Source organism: Danio rerio, chromosome 24 (genome assembly GCF_052040795.2).
Source record: "Danio rerio strain M-AB ecotype USA chromosome 24, GRCz13ab, whole genome shotgun sequence".
NCBI classification, from domain to species: Eukaryota; Metazoa; Chordata; class Actinopteri; order Cypriniformes; family Danionidae; genus Danio; species Danio rerio.
In genome coordinates this window covers 24,713,981-24,735,096 of record NC_141044.1, presented here as the reverse complement: position 1 = coordinate 24,735,096, position 21,116 = coordinate 24,713,981, and the positions used below count along the sequence as shown (strand labels likewise).

Genomic DNA, 21,116 nt, shown 5'->3' with positions numbered 1-21,116 from the left:
ACTGGCGGTTTATTACAAGGTTTTTGTAGCATAATGTACAACACCAACTCAGACAATATATCACTTTAAACTGTTAAACATTTTCATAGAATTCACTTTTTCAGGGTTAAAAGTTATTGGAAGAAAGATCAAAGTCCCATTAATTCAAAAGCATAAACAAATGGGGAAAAATAAAAACAGAAAATACAAAAAACTGATTATTTACAGATATTTTTTACAGTATAGATATATGAAAGCCCTTTATAGGCGTTTTCACAATGTACTTAACTCCAGGTTGCCTTCATTCTGAACACTTCTTTTAAGACAACACCCTAGATGGAAAAAACACTGTATTTTCATGCATTTGACAGCTTTAAATGTTAGAGTTGTAAAATGTTTTGGCTTTACGTGAATTTTCACAAACTAATTTCAAGTGGAGTATGTGATATGATTGATCACGTTTGGTCTCTCATCTGTGATTATTAGTAAGCCAATCGGATTATTCTACTCACTATAGCATGTCTCGCTTTACTCTTTTATCTTAATTTTTTAAAGAATCCCCCCATCCATCCCTTCTCCCCCTTTCCTTCTTTGCCAGGGGGAGCTCTCGTAAATTACCTGATCTTGCACCCCTTTACATGTTTATTGACCAGGTGGGAGCCGAGTGCTCAATTATCTCCAAGCTCAGGATTTTGTCCCGGGACAGCATGCCAAACCTGCTGTTATTATCAAGCTATATTTAAGTGAGAACTCTTGAAGTAAAAGTTTTTTTTCAGTTTGATGTAGAGAAAACATCAGAAGGCACTTTTTTGTGTACTATTTTGTAACTCATTCTTGATTTCAGTCAGTATATTACACAATATATATTTTTCAAGGTTGTGTCTTCACAATGCGTGTTTTCTCCTGTACTGAACTGTAAATCTCCTCTTCAGCAGCTTGTATATCAAAATTGATTGTGGAAATGTAAAGAGATGCCCTAAATCTGCTCTGTAAAAACAATTGAATCTAATATTGAAAAAATAAAGAGTTAAACAAGATTTTTGTTGCTGATCCGATCCAACCTTCAGACAACTATGAATGTTTTTTTATTATTATTTTGTATTCATTAGACATTCATCTCTTTCAGGAGTCACCCCATATCCGGGTGTAACTGTGAACAACACTTTCTACAGAATGATTGAAAGTGGATATCACTTGGAGCAGCCCTATTATGCAGCAGAATCTGTGTAAGTGCCTCTAGTTTTTTTTTTATTTTTAAAAAATGAATGAGTAGTAGTGCTACCCACGGTGTCGCCCATAATCAAATACTAATACACTGTAAAAACTATTAGTAACTTTACATTCAAAATATTGAGTAAATCATTTGTAACTCAGAACTGTTAGATTGGCTTAACTTCGATTTTATAATTATGCTCCTACACTGTAAAAAGTGATTAGTTACTTAAAGCAAGTAAACCGATTGCTTTAAAAGAAACAAGTTGACTTTACAAAAATAAAGTTAACCTATTGTAACTTGGAACTGTAAAGTTGACTTAATTTTTATATATATGCTTGTAATTACTTTTTTTAAGTCAACTAATGCCTTTGTACAATGTCAGACTATTTTAGCACGTCTGTTTTCAAATATTTGGTGCTTCATTAAGTCTATAAAATCTACAAATATAGCCTGTATTAACTTAGGAGACACACTGAAGTCTAGAAGAGCAGATTTGTTTTACTGTATGTCATTTTGCTAGATGCAGAAATTCTGGGGGAAAAAACAAATGTAGTAGTAGTGTATTGGAAAAAAGGGATTCATTTACTTTTATACTTTTAAGTGAGTACAATTTGCATAATCATAATAATACTATATAAGTGTTACATATAACATAACAGTTTCAAGTTACAATAGGTTTACTTTATTTTTGTAAAGTCAACTTGTTGCTTTTAAAGCAATTTGTTTACTTGCTTTAAGTAACTAATCACTTTTTACAGTGTAGTGTGTTTACTTCAATTTAAGGCAACACATTTAATAATTTTCTTAAGTAATGTCAACTAAATGCTTTTTACAGTGCAGTAACTATTATCAATTATTTTTTAAAAAGGTACCAATTTATATAACAGGGTCTCTGCAGGTTTCACCAAGTTAAGTTTAAGTCTTTTAAAAACATTTTTAAGACCATTATGAATGAAATTTAAATAAATTTTAAATAAATTTAATAATACAATAATAATTTATAAACCCTTTAACTGCCTGATCTACCAAATGGTTGACCATATTTTGACTGTTTTAAATAATGACTGTTTTAATTAATGGTTTACACACAGCATTGTTGGTTTACAAAAAAATCAAACAAACATAATCCTGTTGTACTACTACACTTGATCATGGTTTTATTGTAAAAAAAAAATATATATATATATATATATATATATATATATATATATATATATATATAAAACATATTATTTCAAAATCTGAAATATTTTATGGCATACATCAAAAAATAGATGATTTAATGTTCTACAATGTTTTGATTAAGTTTTAAATAAATTGGTCTTACACTTTATATATTCAGATTTTTGGGTATGGATTAATATGGATTAATTCCGGTACTTTTACCATAGATTTACATATCAACCATATGTTAGAGGCTGATATTTTAGAAAATATGGGACGTGTTAAAAAAAAATACATTGAATGTGTTAACTAGCAATATTCGGAGTTAAGAAATCCAATCCAAAAAATAATTCTTGGTGGCTAAAGGGGTAGCCACTTAGCCACTTTAAGCTATTTTTTTTAGAAAGTCTACAGAACAAACCATCATTATACAATAACTTGCCTAATTACCCTAACCTGCCTAGTTCACCTTATTAACCTAGTTAAGCCTTTAAATGTCACTTTAGGCTGTATAGAAGTGTCTTGAAAAATATCAAGTAAATATTATTTACTGTCATCATGGCAAAGATAAAATAAATCAGTTATTAGAAATAAGTTTTTAAAACTATTATGCTTAGAAATGTGCTGAAACAATCTTCCCTGCATTAAACAGAAATTGGGGAAAAAAATAAACAGGGGCGCACATAATTCAGGGGGGCTAATAATTATTAGAATTCTTAGAATTATTAGCCCCCCTGAATTATTAGTACCCCTGTTTTTATATTTCAATGTACCGTCAAAAACAAATCAAGACAAAAACTAGTGTAATTCTGTTATAAATGAGATTGTTTTGTTTTTACTTTAACAAGTTCATAATAAAATGTAAAAATAAATAAATAAATAAATACCGTATTAGTGAATATAAAGCACTATTTTCTAGTCTTTTTTTATATTATTAAATAAATTAGCCATGTATATTTACCTTCGGCCCACAAGCCTCAATCAAGTTTGGTATTTGGCCCTACATAAGAAAAAGTTTGGGCTTTTATTTAAGATTTAAGACCTACACCACAATATTTCAGTAAATTTAAGACTTTTTAAGGCCTAAAATTCTGTTTTTGAGATTGAAAACATTTTAAGATTTTTTAAAACCCTGCGAATACCCTGTATAAATTCACCTAAGCTGATACACAGGTGAACAAAAGTTATGTTCTGTTAACACATATCTGTACATCTTAATTAAATAGACTTATCTCTGGAAGCTATTTTTAAAATGTGTTCATGTTTTTTCAGGTACAAGGTTATGTGTCGCTGCTGGGCGTTGAATCCTGTAGATCGGCCTTGTTTCTCCAAAATTGTGGCTTTCATGGAAAAAGAGCTGGCAGCTTTAGAAGAGAGGGTGACTTTTATGTGAACGTTATTTTCAAAATGTATTAACGCACAGCGGATGCACACTGACTATGATATCTGTCTACAGCTGTATTACAATGTTGGAGGATACAGTCACGATGAAATAACATACCAGAATGCACCAGTGATGCCTGAAGATACACCGATAGTGAAGGATACACATGGTTCTGGAGCAGTAAGAACAGAACCTCCTGTTTGAGGCTGAGTTTAAGTCTCAATCATTAATGCATTAATTATTAATGTATGAAATGTATTTTGGCAGGGAAACATATTGAAGGGAAAATTTGCTGCTTACTCGTTCTTGGTGATTCATAAAATGCATCTCAATGGCTACCAGTAGACATATGTTGTGACCTTAAAATCATACTCAGGTTAAACTAATGCTTTGGTTACACAGAATTCAGAATCACAAGCCTTTGCAGTCGAAAAGTGAAATCAACTGTACCCAGCAGGCACACAAAGTCATTAGATGTTTATATTAGGTTAGATTTACTTTTGTGACGTTATATGACTAAAATTTAATGTCTAGCGTGTGTCTAAGGACATTGAAATTTGGTCTATTTAAGGTTGTGACCAAAATCCAGCATCAAGCCATCATCATCTTGTATGTTATATTGAGGTCAAATACTGAATTTTTTAATCAGGTATGGCAACCAAAATCTGATGTCTGTTCGACGTCAAAGTAGTAATGTCCACAACACATCAAGCTGTAACATTAGATGTTGATATTAGGTTGATTTTAGGTTGGACGATGGACATTAATGTCGGTCAGGTTCTGACATCAACCCCGATTTTCGTCTCCAAACAAAATATAATGTCCCCCCAACGTTAGGGTACAACATCAATATGACGTCCTGTGCCTGCAGGGTATCATTACCAGGGGCGGGGGCAAGTTGGAGCCCTCATTCTGGCCCCCCGGGTTCTGCGCTAGTTGGGGAAATTCCAAATTGAACCAAAAACAAACTATTACAAATGGCTTAAGATTGGCAATCAAAATTTGTGACATTGCAATCTGGGGGATTTTTTTTTATATTATTAAAAAAAATAAAACTCATCATTACTCTTTTTCAGGAAAGCCATTCTAATTTATTTTTGTTTAATAATATTTCTTTCTCTTTTTATTTTGTATTTTGAGAGGATTTTGTGGTAAAAAAATATTTTATGCAGTAATGTGTGTGTATTTATATATATTTTATATTATTATTAATGCAGTATTTCTAGTTAAATAAATTCATATCCAAATTTGAGGAGGCAGATTAACGCCGTCTGCTGGTAAAGAAAAGAAAAACACGTGTAATGGCATGAGATAACCACTAGGACGCCTGTATAGCACTCTATGGAGCAGCTTATTATTAGCATAGTTATTTTCAGACGATTAAATGCTTTCATTTGATGGAAGAATTGAATGTATATTTAATACTTGTGCCTCCTGGTGATTCATTGACGTCTTATGAAGCAAAATATGGAAGAAAGTCAGTATTATTTACAACATTTTTACCTTTACTGCCACTCTACTGCCTCAGTGAACAGTATTCAGGTGATATAACTCATGTTGTATGAATCACCAGCTATTTTCTAATGTTCTGCAGAAAGACAAAAGTCTTTCTGGATGGCCTGAGAATGAGTAAACTAACAATTGCTAAATAAATGTTGTGAAGAATTCTAACCCTTACCCAATTAATAATATATTTTTAAATATTATTTTGTGTTGCAAGCTTCTTAAAAATATATACAAGAATAACAAACCTTACTAATGTTTAAACAGAATTTTTAGAAATCTAGAAATTGTAGCTTTAAAAACTGAATACCCTGCTTCTGTTCTCCTTAATGAAATCTGAGAAGTATTTGTTTTTTTACAGTTGGGATAATTTTTTTCTTTTGATTTATTTTGCGAATACTCTACAATAAAATTGCTCTATTTTTAAACAAAAAAACTCTTTATTTTATTATAATTTTTCATTATATTTATTCCAGTTTAAGGCATTAAGTCTTTCGTTTTTAGGGCACTTATGTTTAATCATATTTCTTTAAATATGTTAAATGTTCTAACAGGAATAATCTGTCCGCTTAGCATTTTTTTGAAGAAATTTAATTTGCACACTATCAATTATATTTTTAAATAGTTGATTTTTTTATTGCTCTTGTTTTGAGAGTAAATGCAGGTACATGATAAAATATTCATTCATTCATTTTCTTTTCGGCTTAGTCCCTTTATTAATCCAGGGTCGCCACAGCGGAATGGACCGCCAATTTATCCAGCAAAGTTTTTACGCAGCGCATGCCCTTCGGACATCTTAGCTAACTCAATTCACCTGTACCGCATGTCTTTGGACTGTGGGGGAAACCGAAGCACCTGGAGGAAACTCACGCGAATGCAGAGAGAACATGCAAACTCCACACAGAAATGCCAACTGACTCAGCCAATGCTCGAACCAGCGACCTTCTTGCTGTGATGTGACAGCACTACCTTGGGTGCCACTGCGTCGCCCATGATTTAATATAATAAAAATATAATATAATATAATATAATATAATATAATATAATATAATATAATATAAACTGGGGCAGGCAGCACAGTGGTGCAGTGGGTAGCGCTCTCGCCTCACAGCAAGAAGGTCACTGGTTTGAGGCCCGGCTGGGTCAGTTAGCATTTCTGTGTGGAGTTTGCATGTTCTCCCCGTGTTTGCGTGTGTTTTCTCCGGGTGCTCCGGTTTCCCCCACAAGTCCAAAGACATGAGGTACAGGTGAATTGGGTAAGCTTAATTATCTATAGTGTATGTGTGTGATTGGAAGGGTATGGGAGTTTCCCAGTGATGGGTTGCAGCCGGAAGGGCATCCGCTATGTAAAACAAATGCTGGATAAGTTGGTGATTCATTCCGCTGTGGAGACTCCAGATTAATAAAGGGACTAAGCCATAAAAAAATGAATGAATAATATGAACGTTTATTTTTATGTGCGATACAAATTGTTAAAAATGTGTTAAAATTCTTGTAAGGTGCAACTGAGCAAATAAAACTAAACTGTATTTTTATCCTATAATTCTGTCTAACTTAAATATTTTAAATGGAATGTGTATTTTTATATATTGTATTTCTACATACGGGGGCGCCATTGTGCATCAGAAGTGCAAACATTTACAAAAGCGCAAAAAAATCTTTTTTTTTTTAGCTGAAATCTAAAGTAACCGCAGCTGTAGGCTACAGCAAACAGTAAAAACGTGTTTACCCTGTAACGTGTGTTTAATAAAACATTTTTCATTTCTGTACTCATTTTGTGACTTTTTCTCCTCATAATTGGTTTTATTAGTAGTCAAACTGATAGTGGCACTATAGTGTTGCCAAGTTTGCAGTTTTTTTTACCTATATTTTACCAGTGATGAAACTGCTATAATGTTGTTCCACCAATGATAAGCTCATATAAGTTTTGAAGGAGGGACTTTTTAAGCTCCTTTGCGGTCTATTTTTGATGATCCTTATGGAAATGTTATGCCAGTGACTGTAAAATATTTATTTTATGTATGGAATAGCCATATGTTGAGCTATACTGTAAGGCCATTGGCTTATTTTGGGTTAGTTCTGATTGGCATTTGGGCTTTTTTGCTGCACAGCCCGGTAACCTGTTGTCAAAAAGGCTGATTATGTCAAAAAAGGGAGATGATTCAGTTTGATATAAGCTACAAATAGTGCTCCTGATTTGAGAATAAACTGTTTAGAAATTTTTTTGTCAAGAGAAACACTAATAAATGTGTAAGCTACATCTGAAAATAATAATTTAATAAGAGCACATTGGGGGATTGTTTACTGGCGTAAGGTGTTGATTTTTTTGCTTTAAATGAAATTATGGTGAAATTCAGAATAGCTAAAAATCTCCCTAATACACATGCTCACCCCAGCGGACATTGACCTCGTTCAATATTGGCTTTTGCCATTTCCAGAAGAGTTTGTAGAAGACACACTGCAGAACCATGGATATAAATGTTGTAAATGCTCTAGCATATGAAGATTTTGTGAAATTATTTGGTAATGTGGTTGAGAAATGCCCCCTCATCTCAGCCGCTATATGGTCCTATCGACCATTTAAAGATCTAGCAGACATCGAGGCTCGCATATCGGAATTTATTCACAGTCTACCAGACTCAGGTATTTTTTTCCTGTTATTTTTTTTCCTGTTATAAAAATAAATCAAAATAAATCAATTTTTTATGATCTCTCAAATATGATAAGTTATGTGCTGGTTTATTTACAGAAAAGTATATGAATACTTGTTTTGAAAATAGACTCCTTTTACAGGTCAAGATTTCAAGTTTTAGCATTCATCTGGCCTGAGCATTTTTAGCTTAGCCTAGCATAAATCATTAAATCGGATTAGACCATTACCATTTTTCTAAACACGTTTTTCCCATTAAGAGTAATTTTACTTTATTTTAAAGCTTGACTGTTCTGTAGTTACATTCTGTACTAAGTCAAACAGAAAAGTTGATATTTTTATATGGAACTGTCTCATTTTGGCGTAATAATCAAGTAACTTGCTGCCATACCATGAGAGAGCTCTGCAGCCAGCAGATACAGGCTGGATACTGCGGGATCACAAGTTCCAGTCAGAAAACAAAACACTCCAAACACTAGCTTCCCTGTCAAACAAAGTAACAGTTTTTTTAAATAGTTGCAATTTAAAAAAAAACATCAGTATTGAGATTTGCTGGAAAAAAATCTGTTAATGAACAGTTCAGCTTTTTTTTTGCCATTTGATTGCTCTTTCTGATTGCATTATGGTCCCAGGTGACTTTAATTGATATAATAGTTTGAAGTCTGGGATGTCCCCGAGTCAATGAAATACTTTTCCTATTATTTTACACAGCGATTAAGGTCCTATAAAGCAATTTGAAAGGTAGATAAATAGAAAGCAACTTGAATCATGAAAGACAGGCAACTATATATATATATATATATATATATATATATATATATATATATATATATATATATATATATATATATATATATATATATATATATATATATATATATATATGTATATAGTTGCCTGTCTTTCACGATTCACGTTGCTTTATATATATATATACCCCCATGTGTCAAAAGCTAGGCCTAATTTTTCTTGTGTTATTAACGGAATATTTAGCCTACTGAAAAAACTAATAAATAACGAATGCTATTTATAAACGCATAAGATTATATAATAGCAACCTCATCCAAAGAAAATGTGTTTTAGTAGCATGAAATTAGGTGTGTATACCTTTTAAGGATGAACAGTAAGAACGGCTTGCCATATAATGTATGCATTTATGTGTTTAGGTAAAGAGGGCATTTTGCGGTGTCATCCTGATTTGGCGGGCCGGGATCTCCAGAGCGGCACTCTAACACCGGAGTCCCAAGAAGAGCAGAGTCAAGCCGGTATGACCACGCTGGATTCCGCAGAGATTGTGCACATGTACCGTCTAAACTCGGAGTACAAAGAGCGCTTTGGCTTCCCTTTTGTCATCTGCGCGCGTCTCAACAACAAAGCGGACATTGTGCGTCAACTGTCCGAGCGCCTGAAGAACCGCAGAACAGCGGAGCTCGAGTGCGCGATCGAAGAGGTTAAAAAAATCTGCAGCCTCAGGTTACACAGTATTGTCCTATCTGACATTCAAACCAAACTATAACTTAAAAGATAGCCTTAATTGCTAAAGTGTTTACTGACACTCTTGATCGCCAGAATTTGTGTGGAACAAACCCAAAAATCGAGGCTATATGCAAGAAATTAATTGATTGCATATTTGTGATATGGGCCTGTAGGCTATACGTTCTCTGTACATTTACAATAAAGTTGAAGTGATAACAAACGGCAGCACTTGATTGTGTAACTAATATATATTTTTGTTTTTGTTTGCAAACAGCTATAGCATTTTAAACACAATAGTTTTCTGTTTCTAATTTTCTGTTTGCTACTTTGTTATTATTCTTCAGATAGTGGTTAATGAACCGAATGTCTAATATTCCAACACATATTGAGATACAATGTATCTATTAGACAGACACACTTCAGCAAGACTATGGCTACTGTTGCAGTTTTATAGCATTTTGTAACCTTTGTGGGTAGGATTAAAATAAAATAAAAGCATGCTACCTCCACCCATAATAGCTCATTAGCAAAGTATGAGCTTCAAAGCATAATGGAAGCAGTTTAAATTGGAATAGTAGCCTACATGTTTCAGGTCTGTGCTTAAACGGGATAACAATTCAGAAGCATAAAGCAAACTACTACATAAATATACATTTAGCATAATGAAAATTATAAAACCAAGTATAAAATAAAAAAACGTGTGGACTAAAATGTTAATTTTATTCAAATACAAACTCTAGCCATTTTTGACCAGCAGCACATGTAGAAACAAATGACATGACGCCACACTTCTCACATCACTTTAATGTTTGTGGTAACTATATAAATATGATAAATGTTGAGATGTTGTTGTATTTACCCATTTCTTTTTTTAAATTAAGAATTTATTCATACTTCATCTATAAAATTCATAACCTTCAAACAATGTCCAAAATGCTGCAATCGAGAGCGCCCCCTTTTGCCAATCTGTTTGCTAGCACTGTACATATTGGAGTTTTACAACTGCTGTCAGTCTTTTGCCACTGGTTGCCGTTGCATACATAGTTCAACTCGTGTCACAGTCTTATGTTTAAGAGTCTTGTTGGACTGAAGGTGCATGCGGGTGCAGGGGGGAAGGGGGTCCCGCAAGTGTTGCCGTGCCGACGCAAGATTCATCCTTAAGATCCCCGGACGTGATGGAGGAGTCCTGTTCGGGATCCACTCCCCTGGCTCTCCTCTTGTCCTCCTCTTTTTTCCACTTCATGCGTCGGTTCTGAAACCAGATCTTGATGTGTCTCTCGGTGAGGCTGAGGGTGAGTGCGAGTTCAACGCGGCGCGGGCGCGAGATGTATTTGTTGAAGAGAAACTCTTTCTCGAGCTCGAGCAGCTGCGCTCTGGTGTAAGCTGTGCGCGTGCGCTTGTTCTCCTCGGCCTCGACCATATAAGGGCCTAAAACAGAATTATAGGAGTGAAACTTCAGTAAAGTCGTGTTTTAGACATCCCAATCGCACACAGTCTATTTCTGAGGATACCACAAAATTATCTCTTCATAAAATTAAACTCAAGCACTTATTCAATTAATTTTGTAGAGCTACACCAATTATGGGCAAATTCCAGATTTATCACCGAAACCAGATGTTTAAAACTGAAATTTGTATCTTTTGATCAAATTATTGAAGGTTCTGATTGATTTTAAAATCAGCGTTTGAGGTCGTTAGACTCAATTAGGCTATATGAAATAAAAAGCTAGCACTTTCTCGAATAAAGGTTTTTATATAGGCCTTATAGGCTGTCTCCCTGGATATTTTTTTATATCACATAGAGCTTTCTGGTGAAACTTGACGTTTATTTCACCGCTAAAATGCTTGTAACTGTTTTATCTCATGTCTGGTGATTTTTCTAAAAAAAAAAAAAAAAAAAAAGAAAAGAAAAGAAAAAGAAAACAGAAAGGAGGAAAGAAAGCATACGTAATTCTGTCTCGAGACAGTAGAAAATAATTAGCGTAATTAATATTAATTAATTAAATAATTTTGATCAAAATACATTCCAAATTCTCAATGGCAATCGTTTTCTATTTTGTTTCCAGCCTTTATATACACATTATTATATTTAAATACATTAATATACGAAAGTAAGTTGTACGTTTTTATTTATCTAAAAAAAATTCTCGCAATTATATTTAATGTTAAATAACAGGTAACCATATCATTTAAAAACACTTTAGCTATAAGCTACGAAACTCTATAAATACTCATAATTGCAATATTCATAAGGAAAAATGTGTAGGTTATGAATTTACGATGTTAATTATGTTATTATTAATATTGTATTTGTTTTCTTATAGTCTAATCATAATTATTCATTAAAAAAAATTACAATGAGTATAACACTACTCTCTACACATTTTTTATTTTATCGTAGGCTAATAAAAATAATCAGAAAACTTTATTTTTCGATAAGTAGAGCTTGAAGATTTTTGATATAGGCCTATATCAACACACTCAAGACCGAAACTATTCATACCCCTATTTATATTTTCATAACTGGATAAGAGTCACTAAACGACCGTACAAACAAACTCTAAAATGGGACATAATTTCTGCTGCAATAATGTTTACGGCAACACAACTGTTCATATACAACAGGCAATACAACAGGTAGTCAAAGATTTAGTTTTTACTAAGCATCAGTGGACTGGCATTTTTAACTTTAATCAACTAACCTGTACCTCTTGAAACGGAACAAATGTTTAGATTGATTTGGAACATCATAGGCATGAATTTGACTTGATGGCCTGCAATCAGGAGTTATTTGGTGAACAAAGATTAATGGCCAAAGTACGAGTTACCTGTCCACTGTCCTTTCCATGCGTGCGTGTGAGATTTGGTTGACTTCATCCACGGAAATGGGAGATGGTATCTGTTCCGATCCCCGCAGAGGTCCAGAGAGTCTCCGTAACCCCCGAGCGACTGTAGAGATGTCTGTGAAGTTTGGGGAAGGTGAAGATGAGGCCCTGCCAGATCATCCCGGCTCGACATGTTATAAGAAGTAATGTCGGTAAGATTTGGCTGGTCCTGTGCGCCCAATGGTGAGGCGTATACTGAATGTGCCTGTCTCATATAAAGACACGGTGGAGGGTTTTGGCTGTAGTCTTCGTTGGGGTGTCTCTGGAAGGCACAAGAGTCCTTGTACAGGTGGTTAGGCGGATAGTAATGCTCTTCCCGATTCATGATTGCCATAGACCGGGGAAACCGTGCCGTACACGAGCACATGAGCCAGCGCCCTGCCCCTGATCAGGACCTCTGCTCTACCTGCAGTCTGAGCGTCTGGCGCCGCTCGGGGCCTCATAGGTGTGCCATCGTGACCATGTGACCCTGCCGCACCATTGGTTTCACTGTTTACACAAAGCTGTCAACTGGCAGTAGATTCTGTTCATGTTTCCTTTCGACTGCTCCGCGCTTTGACAATAATTGAACAGAACTGACCACGCTCAAATCAATGCCCTTGGCAAACATGTTCTGTTTACCTGCGACTGTATGTGCTACACCTGCAGTTCTTGGGTACTGCAAAGACAGGTGAATCGGAATAGTCTCTTGACTCTCCGGGGGAAACGCTGTCACTATTGACCACTTAAACGGCAAAACAAAAGAAAAAACCAAGGTGCTTCGACATATTAAATATAAAAAGCAAATAAAATAAGGTTTACGTGAGTGTTTTAAATTGTCTTCTTCTCAACATGACTCCTAAAAAATAAATGAATTAAATAGCTCAAGAAGACTAACATTGGAACAGTTTCGTTAAACACGATTCATTATAAGGTTTTAATAACAAAAAAAGTTTACACTAAGAAACAATATTTTATTAGAATTAAGAATAGATCAGTTGAAGGTTCTTTGGAAACACATTTTTGGCATCACTTTTCTTTTGTATTTGGAGGATTTTAAAACGTTATTCAGACCGATTTGAGTTTTGATTGGTAAAGCAGATTAAGACAAAGCCAGTGATAGCAAGATACACGGTCCAGTTTGAGTGTTTTTTCCCTAAAGAAAAGAAAAAATAGCAAAATCATTCTGATCGCGTATTTGCACTTATCAGAAAATATACGAGCCAATTCATTCAACAGGTTATATTTAGTGCCTACTGGCTTTAGAATTATGTGTTGCACTTTCAGTTTGAGAAACGCCAATTTAAAAAAAAAAAAATAAATAACTTGGTATTTTTGGCATTGCTGTCATGGTAAAACTTCATAAAACTGCAGCAACAGTTCTTCGAGTTCAGTGTTCTGCTCCTTTAGATTATCATTCTTTCATGGTGATATTTACCACGTCTGTAATATTGCTGCTGAAAGTAATAGATTCTAATGCATTTATTTTAAAACTGGATGAAGCCACCTCGTCTCAAAAACATTTCACTGAATACGCAATTTAACGGAAGGTGCGCACACAATTTGCGTCATTTTGCGTAGGAAAGGGAAGGTGGCAATAAAATGGGATTTTTAAAATTTGTATTATCTCTTTATTATATAGCCAATTTTCACACTATACATGCACAAATCAGTTTTTGTTGGTCAAAAAAAGTATATTATCAAATTGCGTTAACCCAACATCACGTGGCGCCAAAATTGTGATATTTATCTTGTTAAGAGTTCCCATTAACTCACTGTTACGTAAAATCTATGAACACCTAACATGTTGTCCGTCTTTTGCTTCAACTAAGCTCACTTGCCATTAAGCACACCCATCTACGGTCCATTAAACTAAAGTCCTCGTGGTTAAATAAAAACAAGCTGTTCGGTGTAACCGAATTAACATGGAGAGTTCAACAAAACTCAATTAGTTTGAGATGTGTGTACAACGTGTGCGGCACCATGCAAGCTCGAGAGGACAGGGTGAAAATGTCAGTTTGAAAAGTTCCCTCAGTATTAAATGCTTATAAAATACAATCATTCATTTTAGAAATATTCAAAATAAAGCTTTTTATATTTTCCTCAAGCTTAAGAATGTTGAATTTAGCTTCTTCAAAACGGGAAACACATATTTTGAACATTAGACCCAACTCTCCAGTCATCCACATTTACATGTAAAATAAATGGAATCTGGAGCTTGGAACGAATCCAAAAAGCTTAGCGTTTTCTTCTTCTTCTTTTTTTTTTTACAAAATATTTTTAAAAATGCAATACATTCACGCCAAATTCAAGTAATCCAGATTATGACATAGCGTTGTGTTTGCACGAACCTCTTCAAATGACAATAACAGCACGTTCTCTCCTATCTTAATGGGGCTCTCATGCGCCATCATAAAGTTCAGGCAAATCCATTCCTCGCAAATCAAGCCTCGTAACGACTGTTAATGGTGTTTATATATGACCTCGCTTGAAAAGAAAAGGAAACCGTTATCCGCGACTATTTTTACAATGTTGAAAGAGCACAAAAGGTTTTATGAAGCATGAGTGAGACGACGCAATTTAGAAGCATATCCATGGAAGGTTTTGAGAGGAATAATGGTGTAAAGTGATATGTAATGTAGATTTGCCATGGCATAGAGGAAATGCACAACTTAAAGCACTGGTACATAAAATCGGCTGGCAATTAAAATGCATTTCGAGACTTCAGATAAAATGCAATAAACCAGTTAAAAGACACGCAAAAGCGTTCTGAAACCACTTGTGTGTTTGAGTAGGAGTAATGTGTGGCTATAAACGTCCAAGTGCGTCTCGATAATGGAGATAAATCATAAAATTGCGTTATGTAAAACCACACGTAATCAGATTGTTGATAAACCCAGTGGCATACACCCACAAGATGCATCGTTAAAAAACGAGTTTTAATAGTTTTTTAAGAAGTATAATTGGAAACATATAGCTTTTTACTTTCAGATTCTACAGTAAAAAACGAGTTATGACAGAGAACAAAGCATGATAAAAAGTGCTTGCTTAGTGGCGACAGCAAAGCTTGGGCAAACACGTCAAAAGACTAATAATGGATTTTTAACTTAAAGCAAAGTCGGCCATTGTGGAAAACTTCAGAAGCAATAAATCAAGTAGCCTATTTTGGCACCACAGACTGGAAAGAAAATGACAGAAACATCGCCCACAGACAGACACTAGTGTTTATTGCACAAACGTTAATTTGAAACAGATATTCCATAATAAAGACTGACAAACTAGAATATATTGCTCACATATGCCGAAGTAATTACTGTATGATAATTACGTTTATTGCTGATTACGTTTAAAATTGATTTATCCATCCATCTACATATTTATACCGACAGACAAAGAAATGTCACCATTCACAAAACAATGTACACAAAAAATTATTACTGCTGCTTGTCCAAACTACCAGTTTAAAATGAGCTGAAACAACACAATTCCTGTAATTTCTTTGGCCAATTTATTTGTTTAATGTTCAGTGCACTTAATTTGTAAACCATTAAGTTAACTTGAGCGTTTTGCCTTGGGACAAAATAAAGGAATTGTGTTGGTCCAACTACATGGTTAGGGTATTTGTAGTTTCCAGCATGCTTTGCGTGCATGGGATTGAATTAAGAGTGGGAAATGTTGACAATAAAAGTAGATGTTTAAAGTTAATAGAAATACTTTTTAGAGTTTAATCTTTACTTTAGTTTGAAGATTTAGAAGATTTTCATGTAATGCTTTAAGGTTTGAGATTAACACAAAAAGCACCCATGCTTTGGGTGTTGGGAGCTTAATAATCAAAAATGCAGTTTGTTGCTTTGCTCAGTGAGTAATAACTGTCCTAAAATTAGTTCTGAGATCAGTCTCAATCAACTGTATATGTAACTCATGAAATGTGCTTAAAATGGCTCTTTTAATTAATTTAGGATAACTGTAAAAAAAACTAAGAGACTTCAAAATGTATGACACATAAAAGATATACATAGTCTTATTAGACCTTTGAGTTCAAATTAAATAAAAATACAAATGTATTTAAACTTTTATTTGGTCAAATCATATTGGACCAACTCAACTACATTAAACTGTGTAAAAAGTTTTATTTTTAGTTGGTGCTAAACAAATTTATTGGAGGGAAATTGTGCCCTCTATTAAATTAAGTTTAAGTTATTATTTTGATTGTATGAAAACGCTCCAGTAACCGGGTTTATAAAATATCGATTTTACACAGCAGTTTTAATTTGACTTGTTCAGCAAAATAAAAGAAAATTGACATTAGAATAATGGCTTCATTTTAGATAATGAAACTATTTAGACTGATATGCTAACAAATAAAAAAAATAAAAATCCCCAAAGGTGCCTCATTTTTTTCTTTTGTCAGTGTATTTTTTGACATCTGGAGAACTGTCCCTCGCTGGTGAGCGAGATCGAGTCCTATTTGACGTCCGAGAGATGGAAGGGGAGTGGCTTCGGGATGATGAATGACTGCGTGAGGAAGAGTGGCGTTTTGAAGTGTGAGAATGGGAATCAGAGTAGTGTCTTCTGTGTGAGCTGTCTTTTTTGTGTTTGCATTTTTCACAGTCTGTGTTACGATGTTTTTCACAAGCTCTGTTGTACCTATGTTCATCTCCTCCTCTTTCAGATGTGCGTGGATTTGTTGGTTGGCGCGTCAGGGCAGAGGAACGAAGAGTGTTGAGGAGAAAGCGCTTGTTTGTGCTTCCCAGTGGACATTTCATCCTAAAACAAAACGGCAATTTAAGCAGCTTTAGGAGACATATATAGTAGTTAATTACACACATACATACATACATACATACATACATACATTCCATAGATATATACACTATCGCATATGGTTCCTGAGCATGCGTCAATTGCGCCGCCACATTTGTACAGTGCTCCCAGGACATCATTCAACTGCACTAATCAAGACTAAAGCCAATGTGAAGATGCTGGACTTTAGCACTGCTTACGGGTGTAGTAACAAGCAAACAAAGAAAACCAAGCACAAAGGCAGAACATTTCATAGGTAAGATTTCGTTTTTTATGTTTTTGTATGTTACAAACTGGCACTCAATTCTAGACTTATGCTAGTTTTGTTGAATAAAATGAGATAACAATGTAAATGAAATATAACAAGAAGGTGCTGCTGTGAAAACTTGTATTATTGTCAACTAAGTGATCAAGTCCTTCTTAACAGAGATTCATTCACAAACGAATCCCTCCCTCCGTTGGAATGAAAAGTGAAAGCAGGAGAGGGGGTGTGTTTAAGGACATGAATTAGATCAAATTAAACAGGGAGGGTAGATAATACATTTCCATGCACACAATCACACACTCTTTGCCAGGAATGCCCATGCAATCATTTATCCATCAATATAGAAAAGTGATGTAAACTTATAATTTTTGTAATTTCATAAAATATTTGCATACTGACCAATGGAAAACCCCCCGATCGTAAATAAATGTGTATATGTGTATATATGGATGGCCAGTCCTCCGCTGCACCTTGAACCCACATTCATTTTAAAGAAGCGCTACCCTGTACTAAAATGGCGACTCTATCGACAAATTCCTTTCAATAGATGAAAAAAGCGTAGGCAACATCTAATGTAAATGTCTATACATACATACATACTGTACATACATCTTTTGATTTGGAGGACGATAACCAACATTTTAAACATAAATCGCGTAACCTTCACAGAGCAAATTAGCATGCAACTTGACTGTTGCATAAAAATAATAGGTTAAATGACAGAACTGTATTTAATTAACAAACAAGTTAAATACATATATTTTAATAAGATGAAAAGGAAAATGAAAGAACTAAGGACTGAAGCCAGCTCAAATGTTCTACAATTATTAGTCATTTGACACTTTTGTTACCGCACTCCCACAAGATTCTCCCGTAAAAACACCAGTAAAAACGATTACACCCAATTAAAAATAAATATTTCTTCTAGCCATTTTCCAATGAATACAGCCAATCATCTTTGGTTTATTTAAACAGAACAGTTATATGGTTCAGTCATTTAACACCTTCGAGGATAGAAAATAATACACTTACAATCAAACAAGTTTTTGCAAAAAAAAAAAAAAAAAGTATTTTTCCCGTTTATTAATATATTATTTAATATTTTCCCCCAGTATATTAATTAAGGTGTACTGATTTTTGCACTGTGATCTTAAATAGTTTTTTTTAATTATAAGCTTGTCATAATATCTATTTTTTCTTGTATGATATATTGCACCAACATATATTATGATGAACAATATTGTCATTTTGAGACCATTTTATGCCACTTATTATATAATGCCAAAATGACAATATAATAACATCAAAATGCAAGTACACTCTTCTAAAGACCACATAATATTTTATTCTTAAGGATGTTTCATTTAATTTATAGTCATTTTAACTTTAATAATGAGGCAGGGGAATCAGCATGTGAAAACACATATCCTGAATAAATAGTAGTAAAAAGTGCAATGTAAAAAGTAACAGAGGCTGCAAGATCTGCTACCAGATCTATTTTCAGTTGTCAGACACCTGCATGAAAATATACTACAGTAACATAAAGAGGTTGCACCATCAGCTAAAATGTTGCTAGAATTGACTTTTATATATGGGCAATATATATTACATCACCAAAAATGATAGATGTCATGTCAATGTGTTGTGCGATAAGTCGATATATTGATTATTGTGAAAAGCATATTTGATTAGTCACAGTTTTGGCTTTTGTACCTTAAAATCTAAAGAGTTTGTGCAAAATGCATTACTGTAAAGCATTTTATACTATATATTAATTTAAAATACAGATCTTTAAGGGGTGTACTCAGTACTGTATATATACATACACAGGTTTAAGTTCACATCCGAAAACCAAAGTTACACCCTTGTGTGTGTGCGCGTGTGTGTAAAAGAGTGGGGGCAATAGTGGTTACTAATAATAGAAAAAGACTTCAAATTGGTCACTTTAAATATCTGTAATTTATCAATTTAGTGATCCAAACTTACCATCCAGCAGGACCCATTGTCTCGACACGGGCTTTTGCTCTGTTCGCTTCTTTAAGGAGCTCCTCCACTGCTTTTCTGGGGAAATTATTTACAGTGAGACATTTGACGACAGAAACGGGTTAATTTATGTATTACCGTGACCCCAAATTAAATAGCACGTTTAAATCTCTGACGGTGCAAAATAGACTTTTCTAGGATACCGAAATGTTTGCTATATAACAAAAGTATGGTGCTTCGTCTCAGGTTTTGGTTTACACAAATTTACTGACCAATTTGCACGAAGCCGAGGGCGTTAGCATATTCTGCATCGTAAACTAGTCCAATAAACTGGTCAAAAGGGGGAAAATTGACATTTAGAAATATCATACCTTTCCAGTTCACTGTCTTCCATGATCTAATTAACCTTAAACCGCAGTCACTGTTAATTTATAGCTTGTTCCAGCTTGCTAACCAGTAACGTTAGTGTTTACTATTCTCGAGGACCCAATTTAGGACCCCGGTCCGCTTGACCATCTTAGTTTTGACTAAATTTGCGGAAGTGAGCAGACAGTAAAATTCAAACTAAAAATGTAGAAACTATCTGCACTTGGAACAAAAAGTACGTACATTTAAACAGTCTATTTTAGTTTATTATTTGACTTAATAATAGGTTTTACGATCGCACTTTAATCAGGCATCTCGATGGTCACAACTGATATTCGACTAACAGCGCCGTCTGCAGCCTGTCAAACGAACGGTAGTGAAAAAATCAGAGTCATTTCATCAAATGGTTCATTTGAACAGCAGCTCTGAATGGAACAGTTCAACATGTTCCGACGGTTCTTTACGTCATTACATGATCCCAAAGCGCATTACATGACATAATATCTTTACAGTCTTTTTATTTATTTAACTTATGTAATTTATATTTTAGTTTATTTTATGTTATAGGTTACATTTGTAGTTTTGGATGTCATGTTTAAATTGTATATTTGCTGCTGTTTAATAATAATAAAAAAATAATAAATAAAATAATAAATAAATCAATTAATCTCTTTTTATCTTATCTAAATACATGAATGTTGACAATACTTGCACACTTATCACATCTTTTCTATAACTGTGATGTCTCTTACATTTTAGTATGATGTTAGTGACGTGTTATTTGGGCAAATACATGTTAAAAGATTGTATTTGCTCTTTACACACACACACACGCACGCACGCACGCACGCACGCACGCACACACACACACACACACACACACACACACACACACACTCATTAGAGTATGTTGGTATGTTGTTAATTTTTACATGCTACAAGGTTAATATTTTATTCATAAACAGAAGTTTGCGAAGTGTATACCAAAATGCTATTAATTTTTATTAGAAATGGAAACTTTGAAAAAGTTTCTAATGCAAATTAATAACAAAAAAATGACTTGATGTTAGATTTCATGAAGTTTTTTTTTCTGGTACTGATCCCTCACTGTAGTCTGATTGTGTGCCAATCTTTTTTTTTTATTACTAGTTATATTTAATTTAATATTTTTACTTGTTATGTTTTTGTTTTAATATTATTTCTGGATGTGGCTTTTTGCACTTATTGTAATGGTCTTGGATATAGTTTGTGTCTGAATTTTTATTAATACATAGTGTTATGTTTTAATGCTTATAATTAAAAAAAACTTGATCAAATATCTTAATTCTAAGTCACTTGTGAGCAATAATTACTATTTAATTAATGTTTTTTTTCTTTAGATATTTATTTAAATTAAATGTATTTAAATATAAGTTTAGATTCACTAAAAACAGAAATGCATTCAGAGGAAAAAAATTATATTTG

At 33.9% G+C, this 21,116-nt stretch overlaps 4 protein-coding genes across 6 annotated transcripts in view; 2 read left to right on the top strand and 2 right to left on the bottom strand.

Annotated features, from left to right (window-relative positions):
* Window positions 1-5,414, top strand: part of flt3 (fms related receptor tyrosine kinase 3) — a 49,621-nt gene extending 44,207 nt beyond the window's left edge. For all 3 annotated transcript variants that reach the window (XM_087309506.1, XM_087309507.1, XM_087309505.1), the window contains exons 23-25: window positions 1,106-1,205; window positions 3,632-3,737; window positions 3,816-5,414. In XM_087309506.1, the coding sequence (XP_087165632.1) occupies window positions 1,106-1,205; window positions 3,632-3,737; window positions 3,816-3,947 (338 nt within the window). In that variant the 3' untranslated portion in view covers window positions 3,948-5,414. The remainder of the gene's footprint in view (window positions 1-1,105; window positions 1,206-3,631; window positions 3,738-3,815) is intronic.
* A 2,246-nt stretch (window positions 5,415-7,660) lies between these two features.
* urad (ureidoimidazoline (2-oxo-4-hydroxy-4-carboxy-5-) decarboxylase) lies at window positions 7,661-9,592 on the top strand. The gene is made up of 2 exons (NM_001080172.1): window positions 7,661-7,889; window positions 9,063-9,592. Exons 1-2 carry the CDS (start codon window positions 7,715-7,717, stop codon window positions 9,410-9,412), a joined length of 525 nt encoding a protein of 174 aa, NP_001073641.1. The 5' UTR covers window positions 7,661-7,714; the 3' UTR covers window positions 9,413-9,592.
* Window positions 9,593-10,164: 572 nt separating this feature from the next.
* pdx1 (pancreatic and duodenal homeobox 1) lies at window positions 10,165-12,671 on the bottom strand. The gene is given in 2 exon segments (NM_131443.3): window positions 10,165-10,800; window positions 12,200-12,671. Coding segments are annotated over 2 exon segments (741 nt in total). The 5' UTR covers window positions 12,582-12,671; the 3' UTR covers window positions 10,165-10,441.
* Window positions 12,672-15,441: 2,770 nt separating this feature from the next.
* On the bottom strand, window positions 15,442-19,767 carry si:ch211-140b10.6. Its single transcript, NM_001386556.1, has 3 exons — window positions 19,658-19,767; window positions 19,290-19,364; window positions 15,442-17,002 (listed from the first exon to the last, which is right to left on the bottom strand). The coding sequence occupies exons 1-3, from the start codon at window positions 19,678-19,680 to the stop codon at window positions 16,627-16,629; spliced, it is 474 nt and encodes a 157-aa protein (NP_001373485.1). The 5' UTR covers window positions 19,681-19,767; the 3' UTR covers window positions 15,442-16,626.
* Between the last annotated feature and the right edge of the window lie 1,349 nt (window positions 19,768-21,116).

Excerpts from the sequence above, each read along its gene's own strand:
- si:ch211-140b10.6 (NM_001386556.1), bottom strand. The coding sequence starts at position 19,680 with ATGGAAGACAGTGAACTGGAAAG. Across the intron at positions 19,365-19,657 it reads GAAGACAGTGAACTGGAAAG|AAAAGCAGTGGAGGAGCTCC; the intron begins GTATGATATTTC and ends TAATTTCCCCAG. Across the intron at positions 17,003-19,289 it reads ACAATGGGTCCTGCTGGATG|GATGAAATGTCCACTGGGAA; the intron begins GTAAGTTTGGAT and ends GTTTTGTTTTAG.
- urad (NM_001080172.1), top strand. The coding sequence starts at position 7,715 with ATGGATATAAATGTTGTAAATGCTCTAGCATATGAAGATTTTGTGAAA. Across the intron at positions 7,890-9,062 it reads TCACAGTCTACCAGACTCAG|GTAAAGAGGGCATTTTGCGG; the intron begins GTATTTTTTTCC and ends TTATGTGTTTAG.